This window comes from Phalacrocorax aristotelis, chromosome 3 (genome assembly GCF_949628215.1).
Source record: "Phalacrocorax aristotelis chromosome 3, bGulAri2.1, whole genome shotgun sequence".
Taxonomy (NCBI): Eukaryota; Metazoa; Chordata; class Aves; order Suliformes; family Phalacrocoracidae; genus Phalacrocorax; species Phalacrocorax aristotelis.
The window spans coordinates 41,393,736-41,411,830 of NC_134278.1; the positions used below are offsets into that span (position 1 = coordinate 41,393,736).

General features: G+C 38.6%; 1 protein-coding gene across 2 annotated transcripts in view; it reads right to left on the minus strand.

The window, feature by feature from the left end:
* Positions 1-1,024: 1,024 nt before the first annotated feature.
* MDN1 (midasin AAA ATPase 1) overlaps positions 1,025-18,095 on the minus strand; it is a 106,469-nt gene continuing 89,398 nt past the window's right edge. The window contains exons 86-102 of one of the 2 annotated variants that reach the window (XM_075087277.1): positions 17,070-17,239; positions 16,700-16,843; positions 15,871-16,003; positions 14,945-15,265; positions 14,519-14,676; positions 14,039-14,140; positions 13,675-13,876; positions 12,922-13,095; positions 11,261-11,418; positions 9,291-9,380; positions 8,259-8,374; positions 7,456-7,630; positions 6,741-6,814; positions 6,532-6,646; positions 5,294-5,357; positions 3,400-3,542; positions 1,025-2,057 (exon numbers count right to left, since the gene is read on the minus strand). In XM_075087277.1, the coding sequence (XP_074943378.1) occupies positions 1,869-2,057; positions 3,400-3,542; positions 5,294-5,357; positions 6,532-6,646; positions 6,741-6,814; positions 7,456-7,630; positions 8,259-8,374; positions 9,291-9,380; positions 11,261-11,418; positions 12,922-13,095; positions 13,675-13,876; positions 14,039-14,140; positions 14,519-14,676; positions 14,945-15,265; positions 15,871-16,003; positions 16,700-16,843; positions 17,070-17,239 (2,528 nt within the window). In that variant the 3' untranslated portion in view covers positions 1,025-1,868. Of the gene's footprint in view, positions 2,058-3,399; positions 3,543-5,293; positions 5,358-6,531; positions 6,647-6,740; positions 6,815-7,455; positions 7,631-8,258; positions 8,375-9,290; positions 9,381-11,260; positions 11,419-12,921; positions 13,096-13,674; positions 13,877-14,038; positions 14,141-14,518; positions 14,681-14,944; positions 15,266-15,870; positions 16,004-16,699; positions 16,844-17,069; positions 17,240-18,095 lie in introns of both variants that reach the window. The other variant, XM_075087276.1, reaches the window with a different exon arrangement.

Sequence of the window (18,095 nt, forward strand, 5' to 3'; positions counted from 1 at the left end):
GTAACTGTTGCTACCACTGCGAGGCACTGAGAGTTGCTTTAGTACAGATAACTCAATAAAGACAGGGAGCTGGCTTGCAGAGGAAAAAAACAACAGTTAACTGACACCTTTCCTTTCTGTGCCACTTACTCAGTGTGTGCTTGCACCATATATAGCACAAGCTCTTTGTTAATTCCAGATAGAGAAAAGACTTGGTTTGTTTAAACATTTGTGCCGTAAGCTCTGCTGATAAAATTGTGTCTCAGGCTGTAAGGACATCCCTGCAACAAACTATAATTTGCATTGGAAGTGTAGCCCTTGCCCTCTTCAGAGAAGTCTTGGTTCTAAAATATTTTCTCCAAGTTTGCTACTACAAATATTCAGTACAAGTCTGCAGTAGAAGTACATTCTGGAGGATTACCTAATGAACTAAACCCCACCTGCTTTCACAGTTAAATTTCCAAAAGCATGTAAGTAGTTGTATACATGAGAGATCTAAAGAACCCCGGAAGGATACTATATAGTACCTGACATTTAAATTCTAATGGGATACAGCTCCTCTGTTAAGCAAATTTCAGAACTGAAAACTTATGAATGAGCTGCAGCAAAGCTTTACAAATATGAGGAACAGCCCTGCTGGGCCATTTCACACCGCTGGGTATTGCTACTGCTGCATCTCAACTACAGCAAGACTTCAGGTAAAGTTCTTTGATCTAGAAGCCAGAGAGAATGATCACATCTTTGGGAATATACCCACATTTCCAGCCATTTTCTGATCAACTCCTGCACCCCACTTAGTAGAATGAGACACTACCAATTTTTGTAGGCAAAGAAAATCTTCAAAGAGAGTTTAAATGCCCTTGGTCTAAACAAAATTTCCTTCAGATCTTCACTGAGAGAAGTCAGAAGACTGAACCCATAATCAAAACTCTGTGCTGGCATATCCTCATAAAAGGAGGATAGGTGCTGAAGTTAGATAAGCCACAATACATTTTCACATGAGAATTCATATCTGTGCACTGCTAGAGAATGCACAGCATTTCCATGTGGCAAATGTGGTTAATTTATTCAAATTTTGATCAACTGAAAGCACAGACATCATAGTTACAAACAGCGGTACCTCTTTTTATTAGTACAGACAGCGTAAGATGCATAGCTTTTGCAATGAAAAAATCATGTCCATGCTCTAAGACGTCAGATTAACGAAAGGTCCTCAACGTCTGCCTTGGACGGAGGGGCGAACTTCACAGTGTGAACTGATAATATCGGGATGATCACATGGCATTATTCATAAAACCCCCTGTTGATACTGTCAGGCAAAAATCAGCAATAATTAAATAGGATGTGTTTAACCGCAGAATAGTTTCAAGTATTCAAGTACTTATTTTTTTGGTTGTTCAAAACCATGTGCTTCCCCTGCTCCCCCCACCTCCTTCCCAAAGAGGCACCACCAGCATGGGTGAAGTTAAAGAATGGTTTTTTGCAAGACACCCGAAGTTCTTCTAATGCAGAAATGCCTTCCTAGAAGCAAGAGCGATTTTTCTTATTGCAACAGACAGCGGTAGGAATCATTCTCCCTTTGTGAACATTACAAATACTTTTTTTTTAAAAGTAATAACTTATTACAAGAGAAGTTGAAGAAAATTTTATGTTATTTGTGGGAATAGGCAATGAAAGATGACGACAGTCTCACCGTTGCATAATTCTCCTCTGACAAATATGGAAGAATGCGCCTACACCATTTTGTTCTCGGGCGGTCGGAATGCCAGAGGGCAGCTCCCGCACATTAATCCTAGTTAGAAAGAGACCTCACAAACTCGCCGATGACGTGCCGTTTCGTATGCTTCAGCGGTTTAGCAGCAATCGGGTATTGACTTTGTCTACAAAGTCTACAAAGTGTCTGAGGCAGTCACCAGTTCAAACCACTGTCTGAGTGCATCACTGAGAGTTTCTGGAAGCGCGTTCACATCTCTAAGGATCATGTAGAATGGGAATGGGAATTCTTCCATGTAAGATCTGATTTCAGGCAATTCTCCAGGTCCTTTGAATATGGGTACCTTAATGTCCAAAATGGAATCCTGTACAAAAGAATTGATAGGACTACTGAACCACATGCATCTTTTACAGGCCTTTGATGTTACTTATCCTATTTTTCAAATACTTATAATTCCTCCTCTGATAAATTAAAAGTTAATAGGAAGTTTTAAGATTAAAAGCTGTAAGTGTTCAATGGTAAATCAACTAAAAAGCTGAACACAAGTCAGTTAAATGCTTTTGCCCTTGTAGATGAAAGTGCTCTAATCAACTAATTATAAGCTAGAAGAGACAAAGTTTAAGCTTCTGCAATACCAAGTTCTATACATAAACCTTGTCTTTCCTTAGGATTTTATGATTTGAGTTTACTATTATCACTTTGTTTTTATTTATACACTTGATGCCTTTCCGGTATGTTGTCATCTGTGAGCTCTTTAGGGCTGAGAGTTCAACTTGCATTTGGGCAGTGATCTAATATAACTTGATTCTTTTGCAAATTATTTTATAATATTTCAACAAGTACTACAAAAACAAAAAATCAGATTAAATTCCAGCTGTGCTTCTTGTAAAGTAACATCTTAGTTGCTCAGTGTAGCAGCTCAGAAAATTAATAAAGCTTATAAAAACATATTTCACTGCCCAGAATTTTCGCTTGACATTATAGCTAGGTTTCATCAGAGCCTTGTAACCATTTGTCAGCAAAAGAATTGTTAATTTTCCAACAATAAATACAGCAGATGAGTTTTATATGGAAAAATAAAGATATAGGAAGAAAATGCAAACTACAAAATTAGAATCTTCACCTAATTCAAAGTAAGGCTTGTCTTTGCTTGCTTATTGCACTACGGAGTCTCCCTGAAAAGCTCCCAGATATTTCAGCTTCCCAGCCAAGGAAATCTTAACAGTTTTCTTTCACAGCCACCAAATACAGTACGCAGCTTTCCCAATTCAGGCACTAAATAACTCTCATATACTCCTTTCTGTGTAATGTTTATTCTCGTATTGGCTGCAGCCGCCATATCAAACAGAGACTGCTGGCAGAAATGATCAATTTGAATCAAAACTGACATGAACAAAACATTTCTTGATCTTTGAATTTGTCTTTTCTGGTGGTGAAAAATCTGCAGCCATTTGAAGACAGGAGCTCTTACTTAGACTTTCTGTGGCATGGAAGCTGGTTAGGTTTTTTTTGTTAATACAAAAGAAGATAAGCATCATAGTGGGAGAAATCATAGAAGATCTGACAGATGTTGTGAAAAACTGAAATCGGGCTAAATATCTTTGATTTCTGCAAGAGTTAAGATAGCTGTAAAGCACTGCAAGAGAAAGATTGGTATGTTTCGCATTCACTGCACTTGAATACTTCTCCCTTGTTCACGTACTTACCCGGGAATTAGGATTGTCCAACACTACGAAAATGACAAAGATATTGGCATTCTGAGCTGCTTGAACTGCCGCTGTCACTCGTTCCTTGCCTTCCAAGAAAAGGCCTCTTCCATCAGATACAATCAAAAGCAGCTGCGCTGTTTCTGAGCACAAAGAACATTTTAAATTCCAGTAAGTTACAGTAATCCATTTAAAAGGCAAGCAGGCTATTTTGTTATTAATCCTATGGGTATAATGGAAAAACCATCAGAGTATTCCTAAGGAGGTGAAGTCTTTATCAAATAGAATTCTGTGACTTAACATTAAGCTGCCGTTAGGAGTGGGTCAAGAGAGTTTTTCCCACTGTGTGATACCATTGAGAATAACTGGGGTGGGGAAAAAACCCAACTTAACAGTCCATCAGTACCATAATCAAGGATGAAAGGCATGGAAAATACCAAATGAATTGAGTCATGGCCTTTTGTGCCTAGTCCTTGTCCTTCATGCCTGCTAAGTGCCTAGGAGTTAAATATTGGCTGAATTAGAAGAATCCAGCCACTAGATCACTACCTCAGTAGAGCAGCAGCTGCTATAATGAAACAGAGCCCAAATGTATTCCTCCAGAAGCAGGTACCTATGGGTGCATCTGTGTTAGCGTTTCACTTCAGACTACGACTGTGCTTTTGAAACACATTTCCCTGTTGTCCCCACTTCAATGGGTTTGGCTTCCGCCAGAGAGCAACTGTGGATTATTTTTGGAGGAAACTAAACCAGAAGACAGGCTTCAGAGGCACAGTCGAGGCAGTCCAACCACTGCAGGGCATTCAGCCCTTGGGACCAGACGAGCTAGTCTGAAGTAAACCTCCTGAAACGCACACAGCACAGATGCTGGGTTCCTCAGCACCAGCCATTTTCTGGAGACATGTTACTTGACCCACATTGCCCCCCCAAGCAAAAGATATGTCCCTCTAAAGGGACATTCTAACTAAGTTACGTATCTCATCTTTTAATTACAAGGGAAATAACAGTAATTACAGTCAGGAACGCAAGCACCTCCCTCTCATCCCCCCCCGCAGCATAATGGCTAGAGAGGGATGCAGAATGTTTGGTCTTTTTACTAAAAGGGGTGATGTATATTACTGCCTTTTCTCGTGCTAGCTCCCTGATCCTGGGGAGCTGATTGCTCCTCTCTAGTTCAACAGCCTAGTTCAACAGGACTGGATGTTGCCCCCCTGCCAAATATTCCAACAGCCTGGCCACCCTGTGGCAAAGCAGCTGTGGATTATAAATCCCAGATTGTCCATTTCTTGGAGTACTTTAACAAGAACTTTTTAAAAATATGGGTGCCACCTTGACAAGCTTCTAACTAGAACAAAGCAGCCTTTTAGGCTAACTGTGGGTCAGCCAAGAGGTGACAAGTCTTTCAGCTTTTCTGGGAAATTCAAGCAGCTCATGACCTAAACTTGCACCACAGTGAAAGGCAGGTAGGAGGCAAACACTTATCCGCCTCAGAACAGAGTGCTTCTGGATACCTACAGGAATCAAGCTCTCAAGCAAGAGCAGGAGTGCCTAGGGAGTCAAAGTCACTAGGAAGCTGGACAGTGCTCTCAAGCAGGCAGTGTCTAGGACTTAAACATGATCTGGAAACATGATGCAAAGGGAGGCAAGTAAGGCGTGCCTTTTTAAAAAACCTTAAACATATTTGTCAATAATTCACTTCAGTTTTGAAGTAGGTGTCTTTTGGGTTTTGCACTAAACTTCAACGAAACATTCCATTTGACAAAGCAAAACCCAAAGCCCCCAACACAAGTGATGTCTCAGTGGTAGGAGTCTTTCTGGCACAATATTGCTTCGGGACTGTAGTGAGCATTCTGCTGCCATGGCAACAAGCATAGTAACAAAAAAAAAAGCTCACCCGGATTAATATTTTGAGACAACTGCTGTGCTGCAGCAAACATATTTGCTGATGATTCTAGAAACTGCAGAGGAAACAAATAAGAAGATTAAGTTATCTCATCATAAAATAATAAGCTTAATAATGATAAAATTTGTAAATAACACATTTCTGTATTTTACATGCCATGATAGTTTAGTCTGACCAGCCACACAGATACAGTCCTTGGCATTTTCTTATATTAACTCCTGCTTCAAATTTAATAAGTATTTTTGAACTAGAGAACCTTCAGAAAAGCCTTCAATCTGGATTCAAAATTTTTCCAATGCTAACAAAGCCATCAAAACCTCACTAAATTGTTCAACTGATTACCGGCATCATTAAAAATATACATCCTATTTCTAGGTTGAACTTCTTTGGCTTCAACTTGCAACAGAAGTATCTAGTTACATATTCCCCATTAAAATTAAGGCCATCAACTGTCAAGTTATCCCAGTTTTGGCATTCATAAGATTACTGTCGAGCTGTTTGGGTCTCCTCCGTTTCCATTTAATATTAACTGAAGATCTTATTCAAGTCTGGAATGGTAGGACTGCAAAAACCTTCCTAAAGGAAGAAAACTTGTCAAGGGCTGTCAAACACTGGAACAGGCTGCCCAGGGAAGTGGTTGAGTCTCTGTCCCTGGAGGTATTTAAAAGAAGGGTAGACGTGGTGCTTGAGGATGTTGTTTAGTGGTAGACTTGGCAGTGATAGGTTAGTGGTTGGACTCGATGATCTTAAGGGTCTTTTCCAACCTTAATGATTCTATGATTTTATGAAAACTGCAGTTACCCAGGAAGTATTACTACAGAAAGTTATTTTCTTCAGGAATCAGTCAAGTCTGACAAACTTACCGCCTGACAAACATATTCATACTATTACAGTGGAATCCATGGCATGAAAACCTCCTGAACTCCCACAAACTTTGATGTGATTTGGCAGTGGGTACCCAATAGCTTGGGCCCAAAATACTGTTTAAGGCCCAATACAAACAGAGAAAGACAAATGCTTAAAATTGCCACACATCAGAACTAGAAGTGAGAAAACACTCTTACTATTATAGAATTGTGACCATTCTCTTCGTATCTAACCAGCTATCACACTCTCAAATACAACCAACCAGTAAACGTTGCATAAAGTGATCATGAAACCATGAAGCTGCTGATGGCTTGTCTGGAAAAGATTTGCAAACCTGTTGCCCTAGAGACATTCTTGTGTACCTGGGCTATTTTTGTTTTCTTCTGCTGAAATTTGCAAAGACGCAATATCCGTGTCCCTGACTGGTCACTGAACTGTTCGTGGAACGGGTGCAGCAGCTGAACAGTCTCTCCAAAGCTTTAAGAAAAGAATTAAAAATTAAAGTGTGAAACTGGTACTTAAATTCTGCTCTTAACTCTTGAAGGAAAGTCAAGATTTCAAATAAACTCACCTACACACAGCAATCTGTCCCACTTCTAGAAGAGTCAGTGCATTTCCAATAACTGCCAGGGATTCATACGCCAGCTATTAGAGAAAACAGTTACATCAAAACCAGCATATTCCAAGTTTTACCTGCAGCTCAGTATTCAATATGAAGAACATAACTGAAATTATTTTTTATCATCTAGTAAAATAAATGGAGAGACTTCCTATCTTTTTTCCTGTTACAGTTATGCAAGATAGTCATTGTAATAGAGATACGCTAGTTCCACCTGAGGGTTTCAGCTGATTGATTTAGAGCTACCACTTTGGGCAGGGTAATGAAATAAAGCCTGAACTAACTATTCAGAAGGAAACACATATTTAATAAACAAAAGCCCTACAAGTGAGCTATGATGAACAAATATTTAATCCTCCAGTGAACTGCATAGCTAAGCAAATTTTGGTCTTTTATAGGCAACAGAAGTAATTTTCCATTGGATATATACACCTCTAACAAATTTAACATCTTCTTTCAGCTAACTTGCACTGGTCTTTTAGTAACAAATCTCTTAGGCATGAAGTGACAAAGAGTTCAAGTGCACAGACCAGAAAAATAACTGCTTCAGAATCACCAGAGTCGGACTTTCCGACAGCCACCAGTTCTGCGCAAAACAAGTCAGCAGCTGATATACTTATCAGCAAGGGGTAGTTTCTTCATACTTCTTCCAATGTTTTTATTTTACCTGTTTAGAGTGATTGTCTATCATACTAGAGGAATCATCAATAGCCAAGCAAATCTGGTACTGTCGTTTACTGGGCTTGGTCCTTCGCAACCAGATCTTATCTTTTCGGAACTGACTGGCAATATATGGAATCACTTTGCGCATGTTCAATCTCTTCCCCGTTCTATAGTCTCCTCTGAAAGTTAAGAAAAAGACACAATGTCAGGGATTTATCAGCAAATCTCTTATTCTGGAAATCCTGGCCTAACCAGCATAATCAACAAAATAAGGAAATTTTGTACAATATAATAAAACCAAAATTAGTACCTCTAATATTCATATTTAGGTGTAGATCAAAAAAATCTCACAACTTTAATGCAACATGGATATTCAGTGTTTTTAAAAGAAGTTCTTAAATCTAAGTGCCAAAAATGGAAGCAAGACCTTGAATTTAGACGACTCTAGTTTGAAACAAGTCTAGATTGCTTTAAAAAAAAAATCAATGTTAAAACCAACATGGAACATTGACATTTAACATAATCTTTCACTGAACAGCACTTCACGGGTTTAAGTTAGTTTGATCACCTGTTGCACAGAAGGAAAAATAGGAGGCAATATCCTCAGGATGGGTACCTACTACTACATCACATTTGCATTTCATAAAATAACCAAGTGTTCCCATACAAAAGTAAAATGAATGCACTTGTAAACATGAATAATTGCTATAAAGCAAGAACAACATCGAGCTGCAGTTGTACAGAGGTTAAAGCCCTCCAAAACCAGGAGTTTAAAGAAACTAGAAGCCTTGGAAAGACCCAACTTACTTCAATTTTGCTGCCTGAGTGGGTTCCAATATGAGTCGTAGCTGTTCACAGAGCTGCTGTGACAGAGGAGCTGTCAGTACTAAATACCTCTGCCACAACTGTGCTGCTTCCTTCTCCTAAAAACATGATACATCAAAGAAATAAAAGTGAATTATGAAAAAACCCAAAAAGTTGGGAAGTACTGCCTGAAAGAAAGAAAACAGACCTCAGTGTACCAAGGGGGGGGTAGTTGGTAACTACCAAGTGGAACTGTCTTGTGAGTACCCTATATAAAGATGGCAACTTGCACTCAACTTCGCACACTCCTTGCTGCTGCATAGCTGCAGTGTGCAATGACCATTCCTCTAGGAGCACACAAAGCAACTTTAGCATTGCTCTTGGTATAGGAAAGTCTCGTAACAGCCAGCCTCTGACAGTTGGCATTACAGCGAGGCAAGCCGTAAAGTCTGCCAGGTCCTCCACTGGCCATCAAAAATAGTATTACTTAACATTAAGTAAAATTCAGCAAAATTGTTAAGCCTCTACGCTGGCAATTTCATTCAGGAATTACTTCCAAATATGGTTTACAGTTCATGACTGGGACAGTCAGAGCAAGTACCAAATTCTGGTTCTGCTGTTGGTTAGCTCAAACTCCACCACTGCAGCTGAAGGAGACAGCTTCTGTCCATCATAATTCTGTGAAAGTTGTGTCCAGCACTTAACTGCAGGTGACAACTCAAAATGGAAGGAGCTTGGCAGGACCAAGAAAAATGTTTCTAACTATACAAGTTTTAGAAGTCATTAACAGCAGAGTAACTTTCTGCAAAATAGCACGCAGCACATTCAAAACAAGATCTGAAACATCCTGCTTGAAGAATAATGTAACTTTATTCAGAATAAGTTAAACATAACAAAAATAGCATCTAAATCATGCTACTTGAATATTTAGAGTCCAGAATGCTTGGCTTCGTCAATGCTTCAGCAGTAAAACAAGATAAAACAATGCAATGAAAGATTATTATGACAGTTTTATACTAAAACGAGGTCACAAACCTCATCAGGAGTTCCAGACTGCTGTGTCTGCCAAGCTTCCAGCTGCCTTTCAAGTTCCTTTCTTAGCTCTTCAGGATCTCTAACAATGTGCTAGAAGTATAGTTATGAGATTTATGAGACAGAAAAAATAGGTTTGCACATCCCATGTGATACCCAAACTATAACAAACTATTAAAAAAAGAAAGTAAAAATATGTGTCTTTTAGACACAAAAATACCGAAAAAAACTTAGATGAAGATTCTGAATCTCCATTTTTTAAATAGCTTTCACATACAGGAAGAATAAACACCTCCTCATAAATACCTACATCTGTGACACAATCAACATAGAAACAACCCTAGGAACATCTGTGATACAGACACTGAAAATAATAAAATCCAGAACTTCAAGGTAATTCAAGGAAACGATCTTGACAAACACCAGATTTAATGACAGTATAACGGAGATCAAACTACTGAATACTACCCATCTTGTATCTTCCAAAACGTAATATGCTTCACTAATTATAGAATTGAATGACATCTTCCTCTTTACCTGCCAGCAAAAACTATTCGATAAACCATTTTGTTGAAGGTCACTCAAGCTTTATTACACTTTTGTTTTTACTGTGCTTTCAGTGCCAACTTCTGTTCCTGACTTGTAAAACCATAGTTTAGCCAAACGCTAGTACATGGTCTGTATAACCCATAGGTTTACAGATTAAGGAAAATGAGCCTGTGAATGCAAATTCAACAGTACCAATAACTCCTCATTCCTCAAGAAGCGCAGCAGTTCCTCTGGTCACCTACTGCAGGTTTACAGAAGGGAGGAAGAACGCATATGGAGGGTGCTCCTTCACTCTTTCTTTTGCAGACAGTGAAAACTTGCACTTTCCCCTCAGCATCGTTTCTCTTCCCTCTTTAACTGGTGCTGCAAGAGCTCCCCCTCCTGTTTCAGGTTTTGCATGCCAATTGAAAACAAAAACCAAACAAGCCACCCCACCACCACAAAAGGCACTTAACTATTCTGACAACAGAAGAACACTCTTGCATTCAGCAGCCTTTTCCCAAAAAGCTGCAACATTTGGCATTAAGATGGCACACAATCCTTTCCGTGTGGTGTGCAGACAGTAAAATATCGCCCTCCAAGTATGTACTCAGGGCACAATATTCTAAGCATGAAAGGTCGATACTTCTAAAAAACAAGAATATTTTCAGTGTCTATTTTATCAACTGGTTATCCACCGTCAACTGCTTCTATGCCATAGCTCTTTATGGTTAAAACATGCTTTTTCACAGCTAAAAGTTCACACTGGGAAACTATGAGTGTTACGTGAAGCTCTAGGATTTTCTAGGCTATAATATTTTTTAAATTGAGACATTCATAAAAGGCTCACACAGGTTCTGTAATACTTGCAATCAGCTTTTTTGAGAAAGTAATATATTGTAATGAATTAACTGAGGTGAATTCTTTGTCCACAACGGAGCTTTAAAGTCATTGATGCCTAGCACTTATCACTGTGAACCCTTTTATCTTCATGCCACACACTCTTGCCCATCACTTTCCACTCTACCCAAGCATTTGAAAAGCAGATTCATCTGAGCAAAACAGTTCTGGACAGTTAGAAAGACAGAAGTTGTGGGATTTTTTTTTTGCTTGGCTGGTTGGGATTTTTGGTGGGTGTTTTTTGTTTGGTGTGTTTTTTTTTTGTTGTGTTTTTTTTTTTTTGTGGGGGGGAGGGGGGGAAGGAGGATGGGACCTTCCCACATAAGTATGGTGAGAACTTGTCATTTTAAAGTCATCATTCAGCTGTATATACAACAGCTGGCTGTGGGTTACTTTTCTTTCTGCTATTAAAGAACAGCAAGATACTGAGTTGTCTGAATGAAAGTATTTCTGAACTTTTGCATTCAGAGTTTCACTAACACATGTCAAATAAAACAGACTATTTCTATTACTGTAGTTGTAAGAAGACGCGCTGGGTGTCATACCTGGGGAGTGTCCATCAAAAACTGATGGGCTGTATGTATGGTCGAGTCCTTGCTTCTCTCTGGCTTCTCTTCAGTCGCCTTTGGTAGCTTTTCTGTCGTAGAGTCATTGACATCCTCCGAGTCAAAAGTCTGGATCTCTGGCTCCGCTTCACTTGGTCCTGCCATCACAAAACTAATTACTAACTTTGTGGATCACACATAATACAAGAACCAATACTGTATCTTGCCTCTTTTACGAAGCGTCTCACATGCTTTGTAGTGCAACCCAGACATGACTTTAAGAGAAGTGCACATATTTTAAGACAATCAATTCTAGGAATAGGATGAATACACCTTGAAACTCACTGGAACAGGTAAATAAGCATTTCCTTATGCAAACTGGTTTTCTCTCTTATAACCTTCCTGCCAAATGAGTGAAATATTAGTGAACAGATCTTTAACACCTGAAAATTCCATTGGTGAAGTACATTGCTAGAGAGACTAGGAAGCTCAAAAAGAGTAATGGGAGATGTAAAGCCATTTGAGAACATCCAGAAAATCATCACTAAGAAGAAAAAAGATAGGTGTTTTTTTTTAAATCTTTTCCTGTCCAGTTCTGTAATGGAACAGTTTCCTATAAATCAGATATCAATTTACAAATAAAGGAATGGACTCAAGATTTTCCTTTATTATTGTTTCCACTATACCACACTGTTTATCAATCCATTTTTTTAAGAATTATTCTGAGAAAAAAAGTATGTCATTGTAGGTGATGTTTCAAAGATCCTAGTTTTTTCAGGACATGATGTTAGAGAGTCATGTGGAAAAACAAATAGACTGATTACATGCATGCCTGTACCACAAAGCTAGTGAGCCTAGCAAGGAATTTAAGTGAAAACATTAAACCTGAATGGAGTGGGAGGCAAGAAGCTGAATTCATGCTGGTAAAACTCTTGTCTCCCCCTCTCCAGCCAGCTTTTGTTTTGTCTGATAAGAAAACCATTCAAAATTCCAAGCTATGGTGTCATTTACTTAGCTTAATAATAAATAAATATCTCTTGCCAATTGTATCTCTAGCTTATTTTGTTTGTGCGGGCTGCATGGCTGATGAGAAGGTAAGCCTGACTTATCTACCAACCATTCACCTTTAATAGCCATTTCCTGTTAGGCAGCTCGGTTTTGTTTTGTTTCATTCCCACTTAAGGAAGAAAGCAGTTAGACAGTGACACCTTGGTGCTACCTCACCAGATGTTGTTCAGACCAGCTCCTCTACTTCTTGATGTTTTGTCAGAAGTTACACACACACAAAAAAGTTTAGTTATGTGGTGCTGATGCTGGTGACACTGGAATGCAGTTATATGCTAATTAATTAAGCAAATTCACATTGTGTCTTACAGTGGGAAAACGTTTGCTTTTTTGATTCTTCAAAGAAGTGGATAAAGGTTAGAGACCATTAACGTGAAAGAAAGCAGCAAACCCCTCTGTCACTCAGCCAATTTTGCAAAGACTAATGCTGGTTACTAGGCAGGAGTAATAATACTGCTGCAGAAAAGTCAATTAAGAGCAGATGTTTGAGTCTTATAAAATGTGTATTTGCATGTAATGGATGTGTATAAATACCTACATATACATTTAAAGATGCCTATCAGTGTGTGTTTAGAACGTTTTTTAAGTTAATGTACCAGGAGTTTTAGTGGCAGTAGACTTCTTTTTTTCTGGCTGCAGCTCCTCTGTGTCTACTGCTCTGAGATCCTCATTGTTCTGCATTTCTGTTTCCATAGCTGCATCTTCAGAATCTCCCTCTTCCTTTTCTTCACGAGGCATAATAGGTTTCTCTTGCTCCTTGCTAGCTACATCTGTATAAAAGCAACAATATTTATTACGGGAAATAGGAAGGAAAAGTAGTGAAGTTGCAAAAACCTGTTTGCATTCTGAGGCCACTGCATATCACTTTCAGTGAACTTTAGAAGAAATCTGGGCTATTGTCTCAAACCTCAGTTTTATCTTTCACTGTGCTGCACCATGTTGTGTCAATGAGCTATTGCCCTGAAAACCTGACGAGTAAAATAGACTAGTTACTTTAACAGAAAAACCTGTTGTATTATCCTAAATATTTTGCATGTGTGGTAGCAGTCTGGGCTTCAAAATAATTGAAGTAAGATTTGGAAAGAATAGATTTTAAATATGTTTATTAAACTAAAATCCATCTTTATGAGTCAATTCAGTATTTTCAAAAACATTATTATTATTACTATGAACCTGACTGCCAAAGAGCAGCATTTATCACAGTGAAATGGTGCTACATCTTTAACCAAAGCAAGGACTGTCAAACATAACTTTAAAAAATGTACTGGGAAAAACTACAGTAAAAATAGGAGCGATTCAGGATTTTATTCTGCAGTGACAACTCTCAACACCCAGAAATACCACCATACCATATGTCTGTGCATCATAACATTCGGAGCCTTGTTTAATATGTTCAAATGCATCAGCCTCCTCCACGTTTTGTTTAGGCTGAGCTGTATCCTGCTTTGCTTCACTGCTGGATTCTATAGTTCTCAGGCGCTTGTGGATATGTTCGTTGTGATCTCCCATTGAGCGCTCATTGTCTGCCTGACCGGGTTTCCTCTTGAAACTCTGAAAAAGAACAAATTAACACTATGAACTTTAGGAGCAACCAAACACTGATTAGAACAAGAGTTCTAACAAGGAGAAACTGAGTCCTGCCTTTTTGCAGGTTAATATCAAGACATTCAAATTAACAAAAAAAAAAAACCACACAGAAAAGAAGAAATGAACCTGGGTATTTTTTCTGCTTTGCTTTTGTGAAGCCATCCGGGCCAGAAGCGTGGATTCATGGCCTTCTGATTGATTTGCACTTGAAGCTCCACTTCCGTATTCCTGAGAGACCAAAAAAATTGCAATGATAACTGAAAAGGGATTTAGCAACTGTTGTAGGCAAATTTGAGAAGTTGAACTGCAACGCTATGCCACCTTCTATTGTGAATGACAAATGGCTCACAACTGCAAGTGTTATTCTTGTGGAGAGCAGACAAGACTGTTCTGCAGCTCAACTACTTGCCTGAACTTACCATGCAGTTTTCACTGCTATGGAGGTATCTACATGGTCTTCAGATTTTCAGTGAAACTATAAATGGTGTTCTAAAAATTTTTTCTTAGACACAATTCTTAAAAATATGGCAGCAATTCCTTGATTGTAACTTGAAAACTTATTCCTACATTTGGCATTTTTAACTAGGACACTTCCATGTAATTTACCTCTTTAGACTGGTCTCTTTCTGAAGCCTCTCCAGCCAACTCAAGAGCACTGTCACTCTGCAGATTTTCTTGCCCAGTCTGCCCTTCTGTTTGATGCTCCATTCTTTCCTCATGCTCAGGGATCTGTTCATCCATCTCTGAATTATCTTTACCTTCTTCTTCCTGAAATAACACCAGCTTATTTTAACATTCTAAGAATTACTGGGAAACAGAAGGACAAGAAGGTAACAGGAGTACAGTTCACAGAAATACACCAGTTTAATAGTAAGCACATCTCTCTTACCCTGATGAAGACTTTCACTAACATTACACCTACTCAATGTCAAACTTGTTTCAGAGTATCACAGAATACATCCATTTTTTAAGTCTTGTATAAGGTAATTAAAAGAAAGAAAAAAAAACCCAAATCAGGCTTTTATTTAGTACTCTCTACCTGAGGTTGAAGGCCTTGGTCAGCAGCAGGGATCCCCTTATCTTCAGCAGATTCATTTTTTTCCTCATCAGGTGGTTGTGACTCCTCTTCTGCTGCATCTTCAGTATTCTCTGCGTTTTCTTCTTGATCATCAGCATCTTTGTCCCCTTCATCTTCCTTCTCCTCTTTATCTTCAGAAACACCTTCTTCAGTTGGTTCTGTATCTTGATCATCTCTTTCTGTCTCACCGCTATCCTCTTCATTCTGTTCTTCTGTCTTCTCTGCCTCATTTGAATCAACAGGTTTCTCATCTACTTCAAAAGCATTCTCTTCTTCTGAATTAAAAAAAAATCAGAAAAATATACAAAACTTTCAGTGAAGTACAAAGGCAATGAGTATTACAGATATTTGGAATAAAACTGCCCAGCCTATCAAAAAAAAATCCTCAAGAGAATACTGAGAATTCTATACACAGAATCTATTATTTTCTATAGCAGATATTTTCTTTAAGTCACAGCTGCTTTGTAACTAACAATACAGCAAGATGAATTCCTATTAACTTCCTTTAACCTAATATTCTTGAGGGTCAGTTGACTTTGAGTGCAAATGCTTTTAAGTGTTATACAAAAAACTGAATCACAAAAGCAACTGGACAATGAAATAAGGAGCTTCTAGCACAAATTAGGGTGTATCACTTGGATAACATGTGAAAGCCTGCGCCACAGTGTACATGAAAGGGAGGTAAAGGAAAATGCTATGACGTTAAGTTCTTATCAGGACACCAAATGCAGGCCAGATATTTTGATAGACAGAAGTGGATTTGCAGCTTGTTATACAGAATCCTACCACCACCTCTCTTTCTTTAGAGGAAAAGAGCTCATTATCTGACTGTTCCTCCCTTCTTTCATCTGGGAATCTGTAGAGACGTTTTCAGCTGTACCTTCATCCCCTTCCTCATCACTCTTCTCATCATTCTCCAGGTTCAAATTATCAGGAAGGTCCAAAGGTTCAACTTCAGGCTGCTTTTCTTGCTGGCCATGGTAAGGATCTACTTCATTCTCATCGTACTCGCGCTGTCAGCAAACGAACAGGGGGAGGAAAAAAAAAGTAACAGGTATGAGATATGTGAGAAGAAAGGCAAAGATGAGAAATAACATTCTGTTGAATTCTCTAGGACACAGAATACTGGATACAATATTGCATTCTGATCAGTTAAAAACAAATTTCCAGTGATAAACTTCCTTACGTATAAATAGCAGAAAAACACTAATTTCACCAAATGCATTTACATAAATTGTTACGTCTTCAAAACACCATGTTTCGTGTTCAGAATCCAGTTTTCCTAGCTGAAAGATTCTGAACAGAATCTGCACTCTTGCAGATGGTATATGCCCTCTTGCACACTATGCAGAGTCTTGAAGCATACTGTATGCAGATTCTTGGGATGAGTCCCACTGACTTAAGATGTTTCTGTTGCTCACCACAACAGAACAAGAACTTTTAAGCTTCATCCATCCAAAACATCAATTCAGTGTAAAGCCTCTTTTGTCAGCCATTACAAGTTCAGGTTAGTGCAAACAAATTGTTTCTGGATTATGGGTCAGAAAATATACATATATTATAATGGATACAATATGGTTTATTTTTAGCTAACTTTTTTCAGTGCTTGTCACTATTAAATAAAGAGCATTTGAAACTCTCAGAAACATGATGTGAGCAACAGCATATGGATTAACAGCAAGATACTCTGTAGTCTAAATCATTTTTACCTCATCAATTTGTTCATGGATTTTCTCTTTATTTCCACTGTCGTCCTCTTGTTGCTTGTTTTCCTCATCCTTGGGAGGCTGTTTTTTATTATCCTTGTTTCCTGTGCCCAAATTGTCATCTTTTGCAACAAGCTCTGAATCCTCCTATTAACCAACAAATACAAAGGAAACTCAGTTATGCTACATGCTTCTCAAAGTCTGAGTGACAAGACATCATCTCCTACAGAAAAAAGGAGACAAAGCTAAATAACTTGTGATACGCTTGAATTATCCCTTTCTAAGACGAAGAGCTACGCAAGGGTGTAGGTCACACCAAGTTAACAGAGTTTAATTCCTTTGATATTATTCTTCCCACCCTTTTTCTCTTTACCTCATCCATTCCTGGTCCTGTTTCTTCTGTTTTGCTACTGGCATCTTCATCATCATCTTCATCTTCATCCCCCCAGAGCCTCTCATCCAGTTTATCATCAGCTTCAGCATTATCAAGATTTCCCATTTGCTTATCCAGCTCCTCCTCTTCGTCTGAATTTTCATCATTTTCTGTGCACGGTTCAGAATGTGTTTCAGTACGGAAGAGGTAAAGCTAACATTTTTGTTAACTTCAGAAACAAGCAAGCAGTCGCATGCAGCACCTTAAGTTCACCACCCTATGCGGTTAATTGAGAGATGCAGAAAAAGACACACATGCACTAACACCCAGAAGAGGGGGTTCCTAATTATGTGGTTCAGAGCGTTCTCTTGGACATAAGGATACACACAGCATTCTCTCCCTCAGACTAACAAGTCCTAGGTGCAAACCTTGGATGATTTAAACTCTCTATTCCTTACTCTCTCTATCCTCCATTTTAAAAATGTTTTGGCATTACTGGGAGGGAGAAGATCCATTCCACTTCATCTGTTTATTAGTTTGGGAATTTCCCTTCTTATGCAGTGAACTTATTCTTGGTATTTTGTCAGGGATTTGAAAGTAGATTAACACTACCATTACTTCTAAGCCACATTAGTTTCAGATGTTAAAACCGTTACCCTTTAAAGTGAAGAACTGCTACCTTTGGGTGAGTAGCAACCTGAATGAATCTACCAAAGGTTGCTATTTTTTCCCCATTTTTCCAAGTTATAGTCTTTTCATTGCTTCATCAGTCACATTTTGAAGTTCACTACAGCCATATTCTCAAGTATTCTCTGTTGATCTTCACCAGCTCCACAAAGTCAGTGACTAATTTTAAGCTGCATCTATAGGTCAGCTCACAACAGGAAGAAAGAATTGTCTCCATTCCAAAACCACCACAGTGAAAGAAGAGAGACAGTATTTTCTTTGCACACTTCTTAGCATTCATATTAATGCTTCTTAGTATTCATATACAAAATGGCACTGCTCTGTTGTTCAGTACTGACT